Here is a 21668-nt window from a genome sequence, read left to right as displayed (position 1 = left end):
ACTTCCTAAAGGTTCTGAATATTGTGGGATTGTCCTGGTTAACACGACACTGCAACATCGGATGAGTCTGAGGCCATGATCCTTGGTCAGAAAACAACTGCCTGCCTTTTGCAGAACAAGGATGAAATCATACACCAAGAACAGGAGTTCAAGTATATTTGAGTCATGTTTATAAGTAAGGGAAGCACGGAGATTGATAGGAATATTGGTCGTGCATCTGCATTTATACAGACTGGATCGGTCTGTTGTGCTGAAGAAGGAGCTGAACCTCTCAATTTACCGGCTCATCAATGTTCCTACCCTCCCTCACCTATGGTCATAAATTGCACTTTGTACTCAAAAGAACAAAACCACATATACAAGCAGGCAAAATTGGTGTCCACCGCAGGGTGTCCAGACTCTCCCTTTGAGATACGGTAAGAAGATCAGGCACCCGGGAGGGCCTCAGAGTAAAGCCGCCGCTCCTCCCATTGAGAGATGGGACACCTTTCACAGTCCACCAGGGGATTCCAGTCGAGAATGATGAGCTGCACTGAACATCATAACCTAGACTCCTCTTACATATCAAAAGCTGGTGCATTTTATGCGAATATTCCAAGACAGACACCCTTTTTTGTTGTTTTGTTATGATGATGACAAAAACATGGATGGTGTTAGTTTGGGGTGAATCATCCTTACCAGACATACTCTTCATCGAAGACTGGCTGTTCTTCCTTTTTCTCTTTGGCACATCAAGCCACCTTGCAGAAGGCAAGACAAGGAGGAAAGAGTTAAAATATTTTTTTGTTATTATTAGTTGGTTACACTTTGATCTGATCAACAGTTAAATCACTCATACAATTTTCTTCATGTTCATTCAGCTGTAATATGTAATATTTCAATGCATTTTAGCATTTTTTTTCTTCCCAATATAACACCCTTTCGGCACGGTGATGCAGCTGTAGAGCATTGGGCTCATAGTTCTCAGGACTGGGGTTCAAATCCCAGCCCCGCCTTTGTGGAGTTTGCGCGTTCTCCCCGTGCCTGCGTGAGTTTCCTCCAGGCACTACGGTTTTCTCCCACATCCCAAATACATCCAACATTAATTGGATACTCTAAATTTCCCCTAGGTGTGATTGTGAGTGCGACTGTTGTTTGTCTCCATGTGTCCTGCGATTGCCTGGCAACCAGTTCAGGGTGTACCCTGCCTCCTGCCCGGTGACATCTGGGATAAGCTACGGGAGTCCCACGGCCCTCGTTAGGATAAGCGGGTCAGAAAATGGATGGATGGATATAACACCCCTATGAAAGATGCAATGCAGTCGCAGCCCCCCAAGAACAATGACATTTCTTTCTCAGTTGGAACTGGACTTCACTAAAGGACAATCATATTAATTTTATTGCTGTTGATATGCTCACTCAGTAACATTGTGAGAATCCATCAACACTGCTTGCTATAGAAGCTTTGAGAAGTGAGCTGTGAAACTAAAACACAAACATTGTCATTTCTACACAAGTGAAAAAAAACCCACCATGATTTCACAATAACGGAGGTTTTGTTGGGTACAGGAAGTTGATACGACAGTACAGTATATAGATACTGCCCTCCAAAAGTATTGTAACAGTGAGGTCAGTTATTTGGGTTTCACAACATAAGACTGATACGAGAGACACGATTAGCAAAATCGACACACATCGTAATGTTGAGTTCTTGTCTTGTATTCTACATTTTTTATCATATTGTTTTCAGTCAAAAATACTAAGGAATTGGCCTAACTGTTACTTCGGGAGGGGAGTACATATAGTATCTTGGGTTATGAGCTGTCATCATCATATAATCTGGAAGGTGGACTGCAAAATTGCTGATAAATGACAATCGTTTGGCTCATGGTTCAGAGCAGGAACTTGCCAGCACAAGATAAACAAATTACTGTTATCTTGCATTTATTCACTATGTATAATGGCATGGCTCTTGTAAAAATTTTTCAAGAATTTTCTAGGATTGTTACAAGTGCTCACAAACAGAACTTAAAAAAAAAAGTAAGCTCTTTTTGGAATAGATAGACTGTTTAAGCATTTGCATGCATATAAATTAGTGCTGATATTCATGAGCGCAATTTCTAATCTTTTTAGCATTGATTAAAATAATTGTATAGTAGCAAATTTGATCTTCTTTGCTGACATAATTAAAACAATGTAGGACAATGAAAAGATTACAAAAAAATTGTGCTAATAATACAGAACAACACCGGTAATTGGAAAAACAACACATGCTGCACGAGCAAAGCAAACAAACAATGAGCAGTTGAAAAAGAAACATTTGTGCGAGACTACCAAGAAGAACACAATGGTGTTTATGTTAAAACGATCAATACAACAAACAGAAACAGATCTCTTAACTGCAAAATGCATCAACCCACACACATAAACACCAACCTGTTGATGCAGTATGGCTGTAAAATATGCATGCTGCTCCTGTTATTTACTTTTTTTTTTTTTTTTTTTGCACTTTCAGCCTCCCAGCAGTCTAATTTACTGAGTACATGCAGTCCTCAGCAGCTCTGTTTGCAGTTGTCAGTGCAGTATGTCGAGGTCCTCATTGCGGTTGGCAAAACACGTTCATCTACTTCTACATGGAGGTCTGAACTCCAACAACCTCCCTGTGACCTCCACACTGAAGTTGACCAGTAAAAGTTCAACAGATTATCAAATAAGTCAAGCTTCGAGTATGTGTTCTGCTATAACTAGCGTTAGTCCGCTTGCCTCAGACTGGCTGCTGGCAAGAATGACTACAATGTTTGTTTCCCCCTCTTCCCCTCCCTTTTCCACTCTCTTCTTCCTTTCTGGCTGCTCTGGTCCAGCCCCCTGTGTGTGTGTGTGTGTTTGTGCATGTCAGCATGTAGCATTCTCGGCTATTGCAATACAAATCACTTCACTCTGATCTGTTTTTAAGAGTGCTCCAATATCCGGTCTGCCAGTCTTGATTTAAACTTACTGTATTTTTCTGCTCCCGAGTGTCCTCTTTGTCCTTCTCATTTGCTAATCTTTGTCTCCATCTCATTTTACTATCATTGCTGCTGGTAGATTAATTTAAAGTTAACTCATTTCATGGCGTTTCCCCTCCAGCATTTTCCTCATTTTCTTTGTCTCGTAGGAATATAATTCCCCAAAAAAGGGCTTTCTACATTCAAACTCACTTAAGCTTAAATACTAATACGATTACATAACGGCAGCTGAGGCAACCTCTCTCGTCAAACTAGGTTTGGTGTGTAGGCACATTTAAACTAAAACCTTTCCAACTAGAAACTTTTAAGTACCATTTCAACACTTAAAGGCCAAAGTGTGAAAAAAATGAAGTATCCTCTTTATTATCAAAATTTACCCCATTTTCTCATGTATAATACACACCCATGTATAATACATATCCCAAAATTGGACCTCAACATTCTGGAAAACCTTTCGACTGAGGTGTAATGCCTTTTTATGATGCATTGTTTTGCTTCTACCCATATGATGAAAACATTAAGTATTATTTGTATTTGAATTTTTTTTCCAAAATATTACTCTCAAGTTAACGGAGTTTATTTATTTAATTGGTCTTATTTTGAAATTCACATCCCTCCATTTATTTGGCTGAGCACAGAATTGTGGTCAAGTCTGATTACCCAAGCAGAATTTTAGAATTTTACAAGATGAGTACAATTTTTTAAAGACAACATGAAAGGCCAAAAGAAACATTTAATTTTATTTTTCATGGGATTCAAATTAAACTGGTGTCACGGTGTGCAACTGGTAAGCAGATCTGCCTCTCTGTTTTTATATGATCCAGGTTCCTTGCCTGTGTGGAGTTTACATGTTCTCCCCCTACCCGCGTAGGTTTTCTCCAGGTACTCTCTGGAGCTTCCTCCCACATCCCCAAAAATATACACGTTAGGTTAACTGGTGACTCTAAATTGCTGTAGGTGAGCTTGTATGCATGTTTGTTTACAGTATATGTGCCCTGTGATTGACTGGCGACCAATTTAGGTTGTACTACAATTTGTGCCCAAAGATAGCTGGGATTGGCTCCAGCATGTCCACAACCCTAGTGAGAATAAACGGTACAGAAAATGAAGAGATGGATCAAATAAACTTAAGCACATCAGAAAACCATTATTAAACAAAACATAACCACAAAGAAATATATTATGGTTGTCGTTCAGCGATCATATCATATTTAGAAAAACAATATAAACAATTCTACCAGGGTCTGCAAATTTATGAGCACAACTGTAGATATATGCAGTAATACGTACCCCTGTCACATTGGAATGAAAATGTACACTCCATATTTTTCATAACCTATAAGTCATGGGTGTCAAACTCTGCCCCGTGGGCCACAAATGGCCTGTGGTGTAATTATATTTGGCCTGCGAGGCAATTTCAAATTAATAATAGAGCTGGCCTGCCAGTATTACAAATATTACACACTTGTTTGGTTCCATATTAAAAGGTTCATTTGTTAAACCTTGGCCCGCGGCTTTGTTCGATTGAAAACTTTGGCCCGCTGTGAATTTGAGTTTGACACTCCTGCTATAAGTGGTATGTTAGAATGAAAGTGTAGCGCTGTCTCATCAACTTTAGATTTTTTTCCCCCTATACGTATATATAATGCGCACTGTTGACGTTTGACAAGCTCTGGTGAAAAAAATGCATTATACACGCGAAATTACAGTGGTCTAGTGTGTCTCATTTATTTTCTGTTACACCCCCCCAGCTAGAAGAAAACAATTAAGAGTCCCCCCCACTCTCTGCTGTGACTATAAATATTTGTTTATAAAATTGTACAGTACAGCTCTGCATAACATTGTATCCTTATTAACATTAAAGAAAACAAAAAATAAATTGGAAATAAAGTTCAATTCACAATGAAGAATAACTCTATTAACATTGATTTTTAGGCTGTAACAGAAAAAATTAAGTGCATCAATTTGCCTGAAATTTAAAAAAGTCCTTGCTTAAACTGTAAGCATTTTTGACTGACTTATTGCACCATTTGATAGTGAAAAATAAAATAAAATAAAATAACGTCAAAATGAATTCAGCAACATTAACTACGACACACAATATACTTGCTGGTTTACAAAACAAAACTGAGCAATTAAGTACGCTACCTTATATGATGCTAACAGTGCTCGCTAGCTTTGATTGTTGGCAATATTTAGCAAATTTTTGCTGAAAAAAATCCAGCAGCTCATCAGCATGACTTGGGTATAATGTCTTTAAGTGCCACTGCCAACATTTTTAGACACAGTAAACACAACTTTCTGTCCTCATCTCCCACTACATATGGTTCGTCATTATTCCTCATCTTGACTTTATTTTTGTTTCATGGTCTTTTGTCTCTCTCCACCTTTCTTTTCACGCCTGTTAATTTTTTTTTTCATGTTGTCTCTTTTGGTTTTGTTTACTGTACTTCAGGTGACCTGCTCAGTGCAATAAAAAAAAAAAAAACTACCAAAAAAAAAAACACACTCTGATAATGAGACCGCCACTGCCAACTACTGTAATGGTTGTGCAATCACACGTTGTTAATAAAAAATAAAAATAAATAAATAAATAAATAAATTGTGTTCCCCAGTGTCACACATTGTTTTTAGTAGCTGTATACAAACCGACCTGTTATTTGGAACCCACGAAGCTCTTGTCCTCTGCACCCATGCAATCCATTTTTCACGATGAACTGGGTCTCTTGCAAACTAATGAAGGGTAAATCCATTCTCCTGAGTGTTCAAGCAATGTCCAGCAATGCAACGAGATGGCATTTTGGCTAACACGAAGGAAAAATGAGCTACCTTCCCGCAGGTAAAACTAATGGAAACAAATGAGTCCACTTGGGGACGCCTCTGTCCTTCATGTCCTGCTTCTTCTCGAAAACAAATCCCTCGAGAGGATTTTCATGGCGGGAGTTACAAAAAGCTGTATACACCAAAATCACGTTTTGTGGTGAAAAAACGCCTGGGCCCATATTGGCTGCGGTTTTATCATTAATAACATACTAAAAATCATCCATTGCATGACAGTGGCCCTTTAAAGATACAAAGCCGAGGTGAAGTACTGATCTGCATCTGTCACTCGAATCATACCATAAGAGGTTCAGTCATATACTTGAGTCATGGATGTGGGATTTCGCATGATCAAGAACAAGTGATTTGATTATGCTAGTCAGAACTTCTCAATGAGCCTACTTCCGCAGCTAGTTCTTTTTAGTTTCAGTATTCTTTCAACAGTTATCCTTGGCAAATTGTGTTGAAAACCCTTTTTACATAAATGTTAGATAACAATGGGATAGAAGAAAAGAAACTGTTATTGTCTAAGTTTTTTTAACTGATTTATGACATATTTTGATTCGATGAACCCGAAATTGATTTGCTTGTTCAAGTCAGGTTTTTATGCCAAGTTGTTGATTGGTTATTCATCAAAATTTCATAAACTTTTCTTACTTTAAATTGAATATATAAAGTAAGTACATGTAAATTATTTCAAATTCAGTGCATGAACCTTGGTTTATTATAACTTCTAAAGCAAAAATATCTGTACATCTTAAAAAAAGTGGCCAAAACCAACAGGATTTAACTCAGCACAACAAAACTGTCCAAAATCAGATAAAAATGTCAGACAATAAACTTGTTCATCGGTGTAATCATGTTTCAATGAAAATTTTATGGCAAATTTAATTTGAATTCATGGAAATGAACAAGAAATCCATTGCTGATCAATGAACTTGGTTGAACTGAATTGCGCCAATGGAGTATGTGCAACATTTTTAATGTCTGCCACCGCTCTGGGCAGTATCAAGGATCAAAACACAGTACTGGATCAGTAGTATCTTCTGGCGATAACATGAGATGATTATCTCATTAATTCCTACAGTGCACTGTTATTTGTACACAATTTTTAGCTAAAATAATATTTATTTGAAACAATATTTTCAAACAACACAACGGCTGTATTACTTTGCTCAATTGAATGTTATCACAAAATAATCAAAATATATTGGTAAAATCAAAGAACTCAGAACAAAAACAAAATCACTAGCTTCTCTTTGATTGCAGAGGTGACAGCGCCCTTTTGTTCACCCTCAAAAGAACAGTTTTAACCACACCTCTAGGTAAATTCCAGTCTCGGCTAGTCTGATCGCACCCTGCACTCCAGACAAGGACACGTTGAAAATGTTCTGCTTTGACGTGTTGTTGGTTTTCCTTTCCAATTTTTTGGTATAAAACCAACTTTTTTACAAGTGTGACTTGGTCTTGACCATATAACAGGCCTTACACAACCAATTTTAAGAAGACATTGTGTAAATTTTCCACGAACTAATTCTGTTCCATGTGACATGCCACTGTCAAAATAGGAAACCTCAAAAATTAGAGAACACTTCTCACCCTATTCATGAAGACCTGTTGAAAGTCTTGTCTAATGCAACTGAGTTCACCACACTTCCCATTCACAGGAGTGTGTGCCAACTCCAGAACAGCTACTTTGTGCTTCACATTTTGTAGCTTCAGTGCTTTGCGTCCCCTACCTGCTCCCCATAAAAAAAACAAAAAAAAAAGCAAACAAACAGCCAGCACGCCATACAGTATGCAGGAAGGCGCATTGATACAAGGCGTGTGATTGGTCCCCGGCGCGACATGGACCAATGAGAGCATGTGTGGTTTTATCTCGTGAGCTGATTGGCTATGCATCATCGAAGCCTCACCCAGCAACTTCCGTTTCACCCGTTCCCTTGACCTTCCTTTCCACCATTTTCTATGCTGTGACTGTGCGATGACCTCTCGTGTTCACAAAGTGCTGTGTTGATGAGAAAGCTTACTCTGGAGAGCCCAAGAAGAAGAGGAAGATGATGACCATCAGCGAAAAAGTAAAATTTTTGGATATGATCAAAGACATACTGTGCCTGATGGTGACAAGGAGAAAGTCTTTTGCAGAGCCAATAAATGACGTCATTTATTGAATCTGCGAATTATGGGACTAAATATGATCAGGCGATCAGCATACAATGCCCGTTTGTGTTTTTTTAAACGCCTGGCTTGTCTATCTTCAAGGTACGTGAATCCTGCCATCATGGGTTCAGGCCCACTCACTGTGCATAAGGAGCTCGTGTACGCACCCAGCAGAGGCATGACTCATTAAAGTCTGAGGCTGGCTGTAAGTCCTGGAGCGTGAAGATTTCCCAAGACATGTGAATGCTATAGGAATACATTTGGAAACTATACCACACAGACTCTAGACCAGTTCAGGGTGTAGTCCGCCTCTCGCCCAAACTTTACTGGGATAGGCTCCAGCACTCACACGACCCTTGTGAGGATGAGCGACTTGCAAAACGTAACGTAACTTTAAGTGTAAAATTAATTTCTGTAAGAGGAAAAAAAAGAAAACAACAAAAGTGGTGTTGATCATTTCCATAGTCACATCACTTTTGGTTAAAGTATCATATCACGCGCCTGATCATCAGTGAGCTCTCTGCTTTCAAACGTAGTTGACCACTTGATGCCCCCCCCAGCTAATTCACTAACTGAACTGGATACAGTAATATGTGTCTGCATCCTTATGTCTTCAGTGAATGTCTTTTCCGAGACTGTTATTCCAGCTGTCACCCACAGTATTACATCTTCATGCCAAATTCAAGGAAGTAGCAGCTGAAGCTTCTAAATGGAACTAAAAATAGATTTGTGAGTTCTCAGAAAAAAAGGTACTAATTAATAGAGTTCTACTCACAGGATTTATGCATTAAAAGCTAATATTAATTTAATTTTAATTAAAATTTGATGCATATTTAAATACAAATCAGGCTAACAGTACAGATCCAAAACTCCCTGTGACTGTCCATGTGATTGCCATGCTTCAGTTAAATAACTCTTGGGTATTTAATTAAAATGATGAGGAACACTGGCTCGAAGCGCCAAGCAAGAGTTGTATAATGTTGTTTTGTCACATGAAGGGAGAGGCTGGCTTGGCAGGGTTGTTAAATTAGTGATGATGTTGAAAGGTGGGGTCATGTGGTTACATGTTTAACGTGGCACACAAAGAGGCCCTGTGCACAATCATAAGCATAAGAACTTCAAAACCCGATGCAGATAATCGAAAATGCTCGGCATTGCAGGAAATGCACATGCTACAAAACCACAAGCACCTCTGAAGGAACTGCGATGATCTTGCTGACTTAAAGAAAACACTCTTGAATTGTCTCAAACACTGCCTTTACAATATATCCACGTCAATAGCCGTTCAACAAATTAACTTTTTTTCCCCCTAACTTTATAACTACCCGAAAAAAAAACTAATGTTCAATTCACATTGTCAGCATTTTTAAGAGGATATTTTTCTCCATAATCATGATAATTCACAACATGAGTGATTGACTGAATGCCTCTGGGATTATGAAAAATAATCAAAGCAGGGCTAACAAACGCAACAAACGGTTAAATTTCCGTTAAGTGTCTTTGTGTGAATCTTTGCGCTGCACGTGGTGTAAGGCAGAACCAACACCAGCAAGTGTGTACTGGTTCGCCAGCATTCTACGAGACCATTAGCTCACCACCAACAGAGCCGTCAAACTGTGTCGACATCCGCACACCACCTCCCCTCAACAATGACAATTTACAGAGTGCAGAAAAACTATTGTGTCATTTTTATTTACCGAATGATAGGTCAATATAGTAATTATAGTGACAGGCTTTCATTAATGAAAAAGCCGCTAAAGTTAGTCATTGAAGTAACTTCAAACTGATTAATAATAGTGAAGTAATAAATGAAATAAAAATAGTGAAACATAATCAGACTTTGCTTATTTGTCATCGCCTAATTGTCCAACGGATGAGACTTATGCACCTGGAAATGTGCATTTTGGCGCACACCTCCTGAACAAACTATTCCTAACTATCTCGAGTCTACTTCAGACTGCATGTTTCAGCCCTATCCATAGAAGTTGAATATGATTTAGATCAGGTCACTTTTATATACAGTTCTGTTCAATGTTTTGTTCTGAGCTATTCACGCCCCCGTCCCCCATTTGTAGATAATGTGTTTACATTCATTATCCTGTTGGTGGAAACTTGGCTTGCAGCTCAGGCCAATTCCTGACATTGGGCAGCACATTTCGCTCCAAAATGCCGTGATACTCTTGATATTTTATTGTATGCTTGTGCAATAAATATTATAAGTGACGCTCTTCCACGTTTCACAGTTGGTAGACTTCTTTTAAAGATAAAAAGCCCACGATAGAATGGAATTTATTAAATGCGCTGTCCAGTGTAAGAAACTGGGTCTCTGCAGGTCAATGGTCCTTTAAGAGGATAATTAACCAAAACACAGTTAAAATTGTCCAAGAGGTCAAAACACTCCAACTATGGTAAACACACACATTTTACAGGGGGTTCGGAACCAAATAAGACCTGCCATGAATACCACTAAATTCTGAATAATTGTGTTTGAACTGGTAATATAGAGCATATGATACACGTTTAAACACATCTTATAACCTTACACTCAAACATAATCATGTTCCAGATTTCCCTGTCCATTACTTCCACCTTCACAGTTGTCTTCGACACACGTGTGTGTATTTGTGCGCACGCGTGTATGTGTGTTTGCTTGTGTGAGTGTCCAGAGACTGAACGCTCACCAAGGGGAGGGTACAGGGCATGAGGCAACACTCACAAGAACACGTGCATTCCCAGTGACACAGTGAGAAACATGCACATGCGCAGAACCACAAAGCAACAATCCCCTGCTGATGTCATATATCGAGGCTTCCTGAGCTGTCCTCTGCTTTTTGCCCTCCCCACCATTTAATCACTCTAATCCACAAACCCGTATGACACATGCAAATATACACAATGTACATACACACACACACACATTACGATTGTAGCATCCGCACATGGACACAATGAATCAACATTAATTTAACGCTATCTTGAAATGAATGTTTGAAAACAAGTACGAAAGTTAGCGTGCTAATAATTTGTTTTAAATATATCATATACTTGCTACCTTGGCAGATAACATGACTAACTAGTATGGGTCACATCAGCTCATTTGTGCTCGAACGTTTCTTCGCAGCATTTTTGTCCTGTAGTCAATTTTAACTTTATATTAAAAAAAGTATATATGTTTTTACAAGTCCTAATGCACCAAATACTCCACAGCTATCTTTGGGCAAGAGAAAGCTGAAGCGGTCGCTAGCCAATCGCAGGGTACACATAAAAAAAAAAAAAAAAAATTCACATTCACACTCACTTTCACACCGACCAGCAATTAACCTGCATGTTTTTGGGATGTGGGAGGAAACCGGAGTACTCGGAGAAAACACACACAGACAAGGCTGGATTTGAACGCTGGTCCTCAGAACAGTGAGGCAGGTATGCTAACCAGTCATAGATTCTTCCACCTCGACATATAGTCTGAAAAGGAAATATATTTTGTTCAATGGAGAAAAAAAGTTATTGATCCAAAAATGTAAAAATAACACATTTTAGAGCTATACATCTCATTACAATATTGTGATACAGAAAAACTGCAATACTTTTGCACGGGTTATTATAGCCTTAAAATCTGACCGACGTCAGCATACAGCAATTAATGTCTAATCCATCAATTTAACCACTTTCTTTTGCCAGCAGTTTAGTTATTTAACGGTTGTGTATTAACGAGCGAGTTTGCCATTTTACACATCCATACAAGCTGTAAACGGACTAATTTACATTGTGTCATTTCCTCTGTATTGCCCCATGAAAAGATTAAATATTAACAAGAATTAGATGGGTATGCTCAGAGTAGATACCCGATGAGTATAACAACACAAATTAATCCAGGCACAGAGAAACGCCCCTATGCAGCTGCCCCACATGCTCAGTTTACTGAAACAGCTGCCAAGTTCCAATAACTTCTTCAGGTACATGCTACTTTTACAATGAGCTACATCAAACTGTAGTTACACCGTTGTAGCCTGGTGACAAATGACCGTCACAAATGTCACAGTAAATTCAAAGAAAGACAGATTCTTTTTACCCCGAGGAGAGATCTTGTTGTCTTCTATATGCTCCCCTTAAAAGTGTGCTGACAGACAAATATTAATTCAATTGAAACTGCAGGTTTCCCTGGTTGGATGAAATATATAGTGTTCCCGTTGCATTGCTATACATTGCTAAATTTCATAGACCAAATGCGAGTCCAGTTCCTGGCCAACTACTGACCCAGCACCCATGGTTTCCCCTGCCTGTTCTAGGTCTAGGAGGATTTCCATCTCGTGAAAAATCTGTATTATAACCACAGGGACAGTGAAGTAAGAATAATTTTATTGTGTTGTTTTTCCATAATTAAAAGATGTTTCGCAATAGCTTCGTATATGTTTCGCAATAGCTTTGTATAACCTAAAAGACGATCGCAATAGCTTTGAATAACCAGCAATGTCATAAAAAGATGTTTTTGTGTTATATGATGTCGTGCAACGCCATTTGTTGGTAACAAAGAATAGTGTGGCGTCAGGCGGGATGAATTGGCCACTCACCCCTCCTTCCGCACACGCTTAGAGTATAAAAGGAGAACTTTAGATACTCTCGGTAGAGTCTGCTGCGGGTTGCGTACGGATGCCCAGCCGGTATTGAAGCTGCTCTCTACCTGGAGTGTTGGCTCTCCCTCCTATTGGCGCACGGTAAAAGCTGGATATTCTTCTAAGAGCTGATTGGATATTACTTAGCTTCATACCACGTGATTTGTGCTTGTGCTTGTGTTACCATTTCTGTGTGGGACCAATAAAGTGCCAATTGTTGGTAGCCAGAAGTGTGTCTTGTCTTCATTTCTGAGTGCCTATCTCCGACGAACCTATTAAAATTTGATACCGAACTCCTGAGCGAGGTATCAGAAATGTTTTAAAACATTTTTGGCGTTGTCGGCAGGATCGCGGAGAATACATTCAGAAATGGCTTGTTGCTTTAAGAGCAAAACTGTGAAGGAGGCGGAAGTGGCCTCAAGTTTTAAGTGTAAAACTGTGAAGGGAGCGGAGGTGGCTCCCAATGAGGATGGCGTCTCCGACTGGGAGAGCCTTGGATTTGAAGAAATAGGGAAACTCCTTAGACGGCACGGGGGACGCCCTAAGCCGTGGATAGGAAAAATTCCCTTGGCAACTCCACCGCTGCTACAGCGCATGTTAAGCAGGGTGGATGTGAGGGACAAAGCCCCGCTGGGTGGCGTCCGAGAGATGTTGTGGATTTTTGCCGAAGCCTGGAAGGAAAGAACAAAGGCTTTGGATAAAGTATGCGCTTCTGAAATGCAAAAAGATAAAAAGATAGCGCAACTTGAAGAGAATATTAAAGCGCTCGAATCTGACCAAGCTAAAGCGCAGAAAATCTTGGAGAAATCAGTGGCTTTTATTTCTTCAATGGCGCGCGAGAAAAGTAATAAAAGACCGCGTCGCATCGACCCAAAACAGGTCCGCTCTTTCGCTGTGGCACTCCAGGAAGACTGGGAGCCAGAGGGATGGAATGGCGACATATGGGGAGATGGTGACATGCAATATAGCGGGGAAATGAAACCTCAACCGCTGTATCCACAACTTGGACATCTCCAAGTTAAACCGATCTCGCGGAGACGGGAGGAACAGCATGTTGTCTTGCCCGTCTTTGAAGAACAGCGAGATGAGAATAATGTGCCTATAGTTGATAGGGAAGGAAACCCTATAATGAGGCGAATAGAACAGCCTCAGCCGCCGCCCAGAATGACGATAACAAAAGAGGACTTCTCTCAGGAAGAGATAGCCCATTTAACATCAAAGTATCGACAAAAGCAGGGAGAACCAGCTGATTCTTGGCTCAGGCGGATGTATGAGGAAGGAGCTGACGCCATAGAGCTTGACTCAGAGGACTTTTCGCGATTTGGAGGCTTGAGTTCAGATTCTCGAATGAATGCCGAGTTTCGTGCAAACGGGAGAGCAATGGCGGTAGGTGATTCTTTTTCGCTATTTGCCTTGTATGCTATGACAGCGCAATCTGTGTATCCAACGTGGCATGATTGGCCCGAGATCAAAGGGCCTTGGGTAACCATCCGCGACGCAATTCACAGAATGGGGAGATTGTGTACACGCGAGTCGATATCGTGAGCGGGTCATGCTTTTATTGATGAAACAGCAGTGCCAAAGGTGGTGCGTGATGCAATGATTCGAGACGCACCCCCCCACTACAGGTCTGCGATACTTACTATTTTGTTAGGAGCCGTCGATAACAGCTTCAGTGACGTAAAAACGCGCTTGTTGGAGTTGGCGACTTTGGGAGATTGGGGAGACACAGTACATCAGCCTTGCCCTGAGAATTACAGGTCCGAAACAGATGGCAAACGACCGCGCGCGAAACCGCCCGAAGCCGGGAGTAGTAGGCGGGAAATGTGGAAAGCACTCATTGTAGCGGGAGTACCGGCAGAAGAAATTGACGGGCTACCCACAAGTGCCTTGGCTGCAAGATGCAAACAAAGGGGATTGAAGGTAAATTGCTTGAGCAGGGGATCAAAGGGAAAATCAGAAATTGCTCAGCTGGCCACCATCATAAAGGGAATGATGACGCCGGCAGCTCAACCAACAGCCCCTCCCTTGGATGCATTTGAGGATGAAGAAGAGGAAGAGCAAGACACAGACTCAAGCGACGACATGCTAGTAGACACAAGAGGCCCCAGCTATGTGGCTGCTGTGAGAAAGGGCCGAGCGAAACCCAAGAGTAAGGGGAAAAATAAGGACAAGAGGTCACGTACCTTTGACCTCCTCAGCTAGGATGGAGGACAAACTCAGTCAACCAGCCAGAACAAAATTGTCAATCGATGGTCAGTTGGGGACATCAGACCCCATGTTCAATTGGACACGGAAACCCTGATAAAATGAAGGGTGAAAATGTTCCACTGCGAGGATTGGGGGGGACAAATTGTAAATGGAAAAGCAGTAATTCTTCCATTGAAAATTGGGAAAATGCCAATATGGAAATTTGAAGTGGTCGTCACCCCCATCCCAGAGTGGATAATTGGAATGGACATCCTGGCTGGAATGACTTTGTATTTGAGAATAGGTAAATTTCAATTTGGAACAGGAATTGATGTGCGGACAATATTGGTGGGAAAGGTAAAAATGACACCGTTTCCCATATCTTTGGGGAAAATGCAATCAGGACCTCCTCGAGCTGCGGAAATTATAGCTCAGGGGTCTGATGCCACAGTCAGTGTTTTATATCAAGGAGAGGAAAAATGGGTGAACGTACCCGTGAATAAATGTTACATGCGAGAATACTAATCATGTTTTCTTTTGTCAATAGTGGTAACCATATCTGTTGCAGCTTGGTGGGTGCTTGTTGAAGTGGGAGCTGCTGATTGGACGACCCTCGACGGGAGGACGCAGAGATGGAGGACATCCGGCGCCGAGGAATTGGAAATGACTGGGTCATCTGCCTCCTTGCCGTTGGTGCCATGGTCCGACTCTCCTGGGGAATGACCGAAGGTCATGCGTGCGAGACAAGCCAGTTCATCGGGATATCATCGAGGAACGACTTGGACGGCAATTGCAGAGGAGGATTTCACCATCGGGGAGGTTGGGGATGATGGTGATTTGAGGTGGGGGTATGTGGTCACGGTCATTCAAACACACTTGACTCCAATTCGTGACACCTGTACACACCTAGCTCAAGCAGTGGTTGAAACCAAGATATACTGGACAATTCACTTTCCCCCGATTCCGATATGTAACAGAATAAAAAGGGCATGGTATGATACTTTGTTGGGGGGAACGGGAACCGTATTGGGATTGGCAAATACTGCTGATAATGAGGTAACTAGGACCATGCTGTCCAATACTGGAGAACACTCTGCCAGGGCCTTGCATCAAATAGGGGTTTGGCTTCCTAAAGCTCTGGTGGGACAAAAAGAAAATGCAAAACTTTGGAAAACAGTGTTTAATTGGGATATCAAATTATGGGACGAAGCAGAGAACGTGCTTCAGAACTTGACAGAACAGAGTAGCTGGACAGTATGTAGTATTCAAACTCTACACGCTGCGGCTCAAAAGGAGTCGTTTCTAAGGATAGTTACGTCGGGAAATTATCAAGAGTGGCGGAAGGTTTGGAACATTTCTGACTCTTTGTGGTTGACATTACATCCCGAACACACCAAATGTAACAAAAATAAATGTACGGGGTATTGGACCCAGTACAACGTGACGACAACAAAGGTGGTTTGTAAATATCAGGTTTTGCCTGTTATAACGACAAGTGGATATTGGTTTTTACACATGGACGGAGAGTGGTGTGAACCAAAAACCAACAAAACCTTTAAATCAGATTTATGTGATTTAACAGACCAAGGGTTGGCTTGCAGATTACAACATGCGTACTCGAATCCGTGCCTAACCGACTCAGAGGTTGTACTTTGTGATTGGACTAGGGAGCCAGCCAGAGAGATGATGTGGCAAGTTGGACCGCATACTCTCTGTGTGGCTACAACACAAAATAACTCACAAGTACCTTCGGTTCCTTTTGTAGGATGCCTTCAAGATGTACACATATGGCGCTGGGGAAACATGACGTATCGTTTGACTAACTATTCGGAGTCCCGCAGGTTGACTGCGGTCCAGTGGGAGGTACTACGCTCCCCCTGGTCAGTGTCTCTGGAACGATTCAAATGCGCATTGGAGAGTTCTACAGACATCCAAAAACTCATCAAGTCACATACGTCTAAGATTTCCAGTCTCATGGTGTCAACTATGGTAGTAAAAGGGGAAATAGTGCATGCCGCTAAATTAGTACAACAGGCTTCAGCTTATCATTGGTGGGACATCTTCACAGGAATGTCCTCCACTGCGCGTACTACTTTCTTGCCACCCTTGATCGTGTTAATGATTGTTATTTGTGTGCTTACGCTATGCAATATGGGAACTTGCTATTATGTGCGACGCATCCGGCTTGAGGTAGAGAAGGAAATATATAATCGCCTATAATCAATTGCTTACATTTTGAATGATGGAAAAACAAGAGTGGAATGAAGTAAGAATAATTTTATTGTGTTGTTTTTCCATAATTAAAAGATGTTTCGCAATAGCTTCGTATATGTTTCACACGCTTAGAGTATAAAAGGAGAACTTTAGATACTCTCGGTAGAGTCTGCTGCGGGTTGCGTACGGATGCCCAGCCGGTATTGAAGCTGCTCTCTACCTGGAGTGTTGGCTCTCCTTCCTATTGGCGCACGGTAAGAGCTGGATATTCTTCTAAGAGCTGATTGGATATTACTTAGCTTCATACCACGTGATTTGTGCTTGTGCTTGTGTTACCCTTTCTGTGTGGGACCAATAAAGTGCCAATTGTTGGTAGCCAGAACTGTGTCTTGTCTTCATTTCTGAGTGCCTATCTCCGACGAACCTATTAAAATTTGATACCGAACTCCTGAGCGAGGTATCAGAAATGTTTTAAAACAGACAGTAACAATAATTGTGTTTCTAAACATCTGGTGTTAGTAGGGGAGTACACATGCTACAAAAGTTAGCCAGACTAGCAGAAGTTAGCATGTTAGTTTACCTCTACTTAGATTTGTTGGACTAAATGCCTCTGGACAGAAATAGTTTTATATATATATATATATATAATATACTATATTACTTTTTTCCATTTTTTATATGGCATATGAATTAAATTTGAAGTGATTCCGATGGGCCTAAGATGAGGTGATTAATTTGGTCTGGTTTTGTTTTAATTGTTAAAACACTTGACATTTTTATTAAAAAACTGTCATGATCCTGCCGCTCCAGCCTGAGCTGTGCGGGTGTCCGCGCGGTTGCTCTGATTGAGAGGTGCACACCTGCGCCTCATGCAGCCTGATTATGCTGTGTATTTATATGACCCCGATGACGACTGGCCGGCGCCAGTTCGTTGAGGTTCATGTCCCGTTCGAGTGCTCCGGTATCCCTGATCGACAACCCGTGTGTACCGACCTTCGCCTGTTCTCCGACCAACCTTGTAAGCCTGACTCCTTTGATACTTCTGCCCACTTTGATTGTTCCCCTGTGTACCGACTCCTGCCTGCACGCTCACCTGCTCTCTTCGCCCGGCGTCCCAACTACCGCGGCTGCACCGGACTGCCTGCTCGATCCCCGACCTCGGCATATAATAAACGTTTCTCCTTGAACTACCTTGCATCGTCCTAGTCCTGCATTTGGGTCCTACCCCCGTTCCGATGGGACGTGACAAAAACACACACACATTCACGTGGAAAAAAAGCACTTTAACAATTAATTTTATGTATAAATATTTATGAGGTAAACACACAAGACAATTTTTATGAGTGTACCAAGTGTGTTTGAAAAAAGTGATTGTGGTCTTCTTTTTTCTGATAAATGAAACTAAAGTCAAATTCCCAACTCTGAATCTGAAATTTGGTAAACAAACTTGGAGTAACAAATTATCGAAAAAACATTGTGTAGATGTGTTGAAATGAGGCCAGGATTATTTAAGAACAGCAAAAGGAAATCCTGTGCATTTCACATGTAAATATTGTAAAACAATACAAACACCAAATCCAACAAAGTTGATAAATTGTGTAAAAGGTAAATAAAGACAATACAAAGATTCACAAATCTGTTGCCATATATTCAATGGACTACATTACATAGATGTGATATTTAATGTTCAAACTGGAAAACTTTTTTTTTTTCGTTTGCAAATATTCACAGATTTTTAAAAGCTGGGAATGGGGCATGTTTACCACTGTGTTCCATCACCTTACATATTAACATCACTCAAGAAGTGTTTTGGAATGAGGACACTAATTGCGGAAGCTTTATAGGTGGAATTCTTTCCCATTTTTGCTGAACATATAAATTCCGTAGTTCAAGACCGATGTCTCACTTATCATATATTGGGGACAGGTCTGGACGGTTGGCTCTCGTCACACGTTTTTACTATGAGCCGTGCTGTTATAACGTACAGAAAGTGGCTTGCTGAAATAAGAAGGAACGTCCCTAAAGAAAGACATTGCTTGGATGGCAGCATACATATGCTGTTGCTCCAAAACTGGTATGAACCTTTCAACATTAATGGTACTTTCACAAATGGTCAAATCACCCATGCCATGGGGATTAATACACCCCAGACCATCACACATGGTGGCCTTTGAACTTTGAATCCCGTTCATCCTTTCCCCTTTGACCTGGAGGACACGACATCCACAATTTCCAAAAAACGTTTTAAATGTGGACTCGTCAGATCACAGCAGACTTTTTAACTTTGGTTCAGTCCATCTAAGACGAGCTCTATCTTAGTGAAACCAGTGTTGTTTCTGGGTGTTGTTCTGATTTTCCTTTCAGGTTGCATTGTGGCATTTAACTTGCTTTTGTAGATAACATGCGTTTGCCACAGACATTTCTTTTTTTTTTTTTAATAACTTTAATTGCCGTCAGATATTTACAGTTCAGACCTGCGAGAAGGCTAAAAACAAAATTGCTTTGAATTAAAATATACTTGGCACAAAGGCGTCAGGGAATTTTATGTTATCTTTTATGGAGCCGATCGATTCCTTGGCGTACTGTATTATGACATTAAAGCCGATCAACCGATCAGGTTAAAATTCTTATTATCGGGCAATGCGGACATCACTGACAAATTCGGCATGAAGTCTACAGTATACACTGTATTGGTTACTATTTTTTATAATTATTGTTTCACAGGACTACAACAGTTTGAGCTGTACAAGTGAAACCCACTTTCATCCTTGTAGAATACCTACAGTATAGTACACAGGTGCCAAACTGGTGGCCCAGGGGCAAGATCCGGCCCTCCACATCATTTTATGTGTCCCGCGAAAGCAAATCAAGTCTGCTAATTTTGTTTTGGTGTAAAACCATTGAGATTTTCCCAAACATTTTTGTTACCAATAACCCTTTGAAAAGAAACTTAATTGTTGAAAAACACATTTTTTAAGGCTTCTGATTTCCAAACTGGTTATTGTGTTATGTATACTATACGTAATTACAATATATGATTTAGTCTTTCATTTATATGGGTTCACGGTGGTAGTGGCCTTCTGAGGGAAGTCATCACCACCCAGTTTGGCTGTGACAAAAGTGATGTTGAGACCCCTGAACCACATTCACTTTCACAGAAAATATACAATTATTATTAACAGTGTTTCCAACTCACAAGTAAGACTGAGTTATGTATGTACTAGAATATGAATTTGTACAAGCAGTAATAGAACAGCTTACATTCCTTAGCGAGTGTTCAGGATGATGCAAAATGAAGTTAAAAGACACCGAAACAAACGTTCAGTATACCCATAGACCCTATAGGCTTCTATCTCTAAAGTAACTGAATCAGTCAGCCAAAAATCAACAAGTGCAAATCCAATCTACCTAGAATGCCTGGCCAATATGACCAAAGCTTTATCCCCCTCTAATATCCAGGAAAATAAAGAGGAGCTATCTTTGTTCTGGTTTATGCTCCTCTAGTTGCTTCTGAACTCACTCAGTGAATTTGTTAAATGAAGCATCGAGGGCAGCATGTGTGAGTGAACATGTGCAGGAGGAGCGACAGCACAGATGGCAGTGTGACAGTGTTTACTGCCTTTCAGTTTGCCTCTACATCTCCCCAAAATACACCCAGTCTCTTTCAAACGCTTACTCATTTATACATACATCATATTCTGGAACAGGTTTTATAGTTATGCTCTGTCTGGTTAAACTGATCAAGAGAAATATTTGAAACAACAGAAAATAACTCCACATATTTTTCATATCACATCACCAGTTAATCTCTGCTCTCCTGTGAGCTTTACATCCCAGGTTTGATAGTCACACAATCACACACGCATGCATGCACAAAAAAACAACAGTACATAATGTGCACTCGCTCAATTGAAACTTTCATCCTGTGCACACCCACAATCTAATGAGATCCAATAGAGCTCCATCACCTGCCTCTTTAAAAAATACACACACACACTGCATGTATAAACCAGTAAAACCAATCAAAACTACAATGCTCAGTTTTGAGTGGCACAGTAAAAGTCGGGTTTGTCAATCAACGTTTATTATTTTATTTGTTAATGGTAGTAGTGTAGAAGCGCAGTGCATCCTTGCTCTGACAGGCTTCTAAAAATTTGTGTGTTCTTTCCTTAGAATGAATTCAATTGTGCACTGTGTGGATGTACCTAATGTTGTGGTTACTGAATGTGCATTTTGACACCCACACATACCCACACACACACACACGTACACACACGCATACACTCGCACAATCTGGCTCACCCTTTCTCATCTTTCTCCGATGAGTCGTTATTCTGCTTCTTGGACTCTGGTTCCATTCGGCCTAAGTCCCATCCAGCAGCCAATGACAGGACAATGAGGTTGACACAGACCTTGCCAGCTTGCTCAGGATTTGCTGGCAGACCCTTCAATAGGCAGCCACATGGGAATGGTTGCAGCTATTGGCTGGGAGGAGCATGGTTGGCACAACAACAGCTGAGGCGAAATAAACCTGGAAAAGGTAAGACAGGAAAAAATGGCGACATCAAGAACTGGACAATCAAATGGTGCGGTGAATGATATACATAATACAACATAACGCATAAATGTTAGACTGGTTAGGGAATCAGATCACACTTTTGAAGCAAGATGTACTTCAGAGGAATTTTTT

General features: G+C 40.7%; 2 protein-coding genes across 6 annotated transcripts in view; one reads left to right on the top strand and one right to left on the bottom strand.

The window, feature by feature from the left end:
- LOC133514796 (thyroid hormone receptor alpha) overlaps positions 1–21668 on the bottom strand; it is a 126604-nt gene that overhangs the window by 40990 nt on the left and 63946 nt on the right. For 3 of the 4 annotated variants that reach the window (XM_061846770.1, XM_061846767.1, XM_061846766.1), the window contains 2 exons: positions 21281–21509; positions 679–740 (listed from right to left, as the gene is read on the bottom strand). In XM_061846770.1, the coding sequence (XP_061702754.1) occupies positions 679–740; positions 21281–21336 (118 nt within the window). In that variant the 5' untranslated portion in view covers positions 21337–21509. Of the gene's footprint in view, positions 1–678; positions 741–2415; positions 2775–21280; positions 21510–21668 lie in introns of those variants that run through there. The other variant, XM_061846769.1, reaches the window with a different exon arrangement.
- Positions 12327–17360, top strand: LOC133514933 (uncharacterized). 2 transcript variants are annotated; one of them, XM_061847045.1, is made up of 2 exons: positions 12327–12676; positions 15312–17360. In XM_061847045.1, the coding sequence occupies exon 2, from the start codon at positions 15497–15499 to the stop codon at positions 16982–16984; it is 1488 nt and encodes a 495-aa protein (XP_061703029.1). In that variant the 5' UTR covers positions 12327–12676; positions 15312–15496; the 3' UTR covers positions 16985–17360. The 2 variants fall into 2 exon arrangements, with proteins under 2 accessions (XP_061703029.1, XP_061703028.1); XM_061847044.1 differs by having other exon boundaries at positions 12328–12676; positions 15333–17360.

This window comes from Syngnathoides biaculeatus, chromosome 16 (assembly GCF_019802595.1).
Source record: "Syngnathoides biaculeatus isolate LvHL_M chromosome 16, ASM1980259v1, whole genome shotgun sequence".
In the NCBI taxonomy this organism is placed as follows: Eukaryota; Metazoa; Chordata; class Actinopteri; order Syngnathiformes; family Syngnathidae; genus Syngnathoides; species Syngnathoides biaculeatus.
Note: the sequence above shows the minus strand (reverse complement) of the source record. Positions and strands in the feature narration are given on the sequence as shown.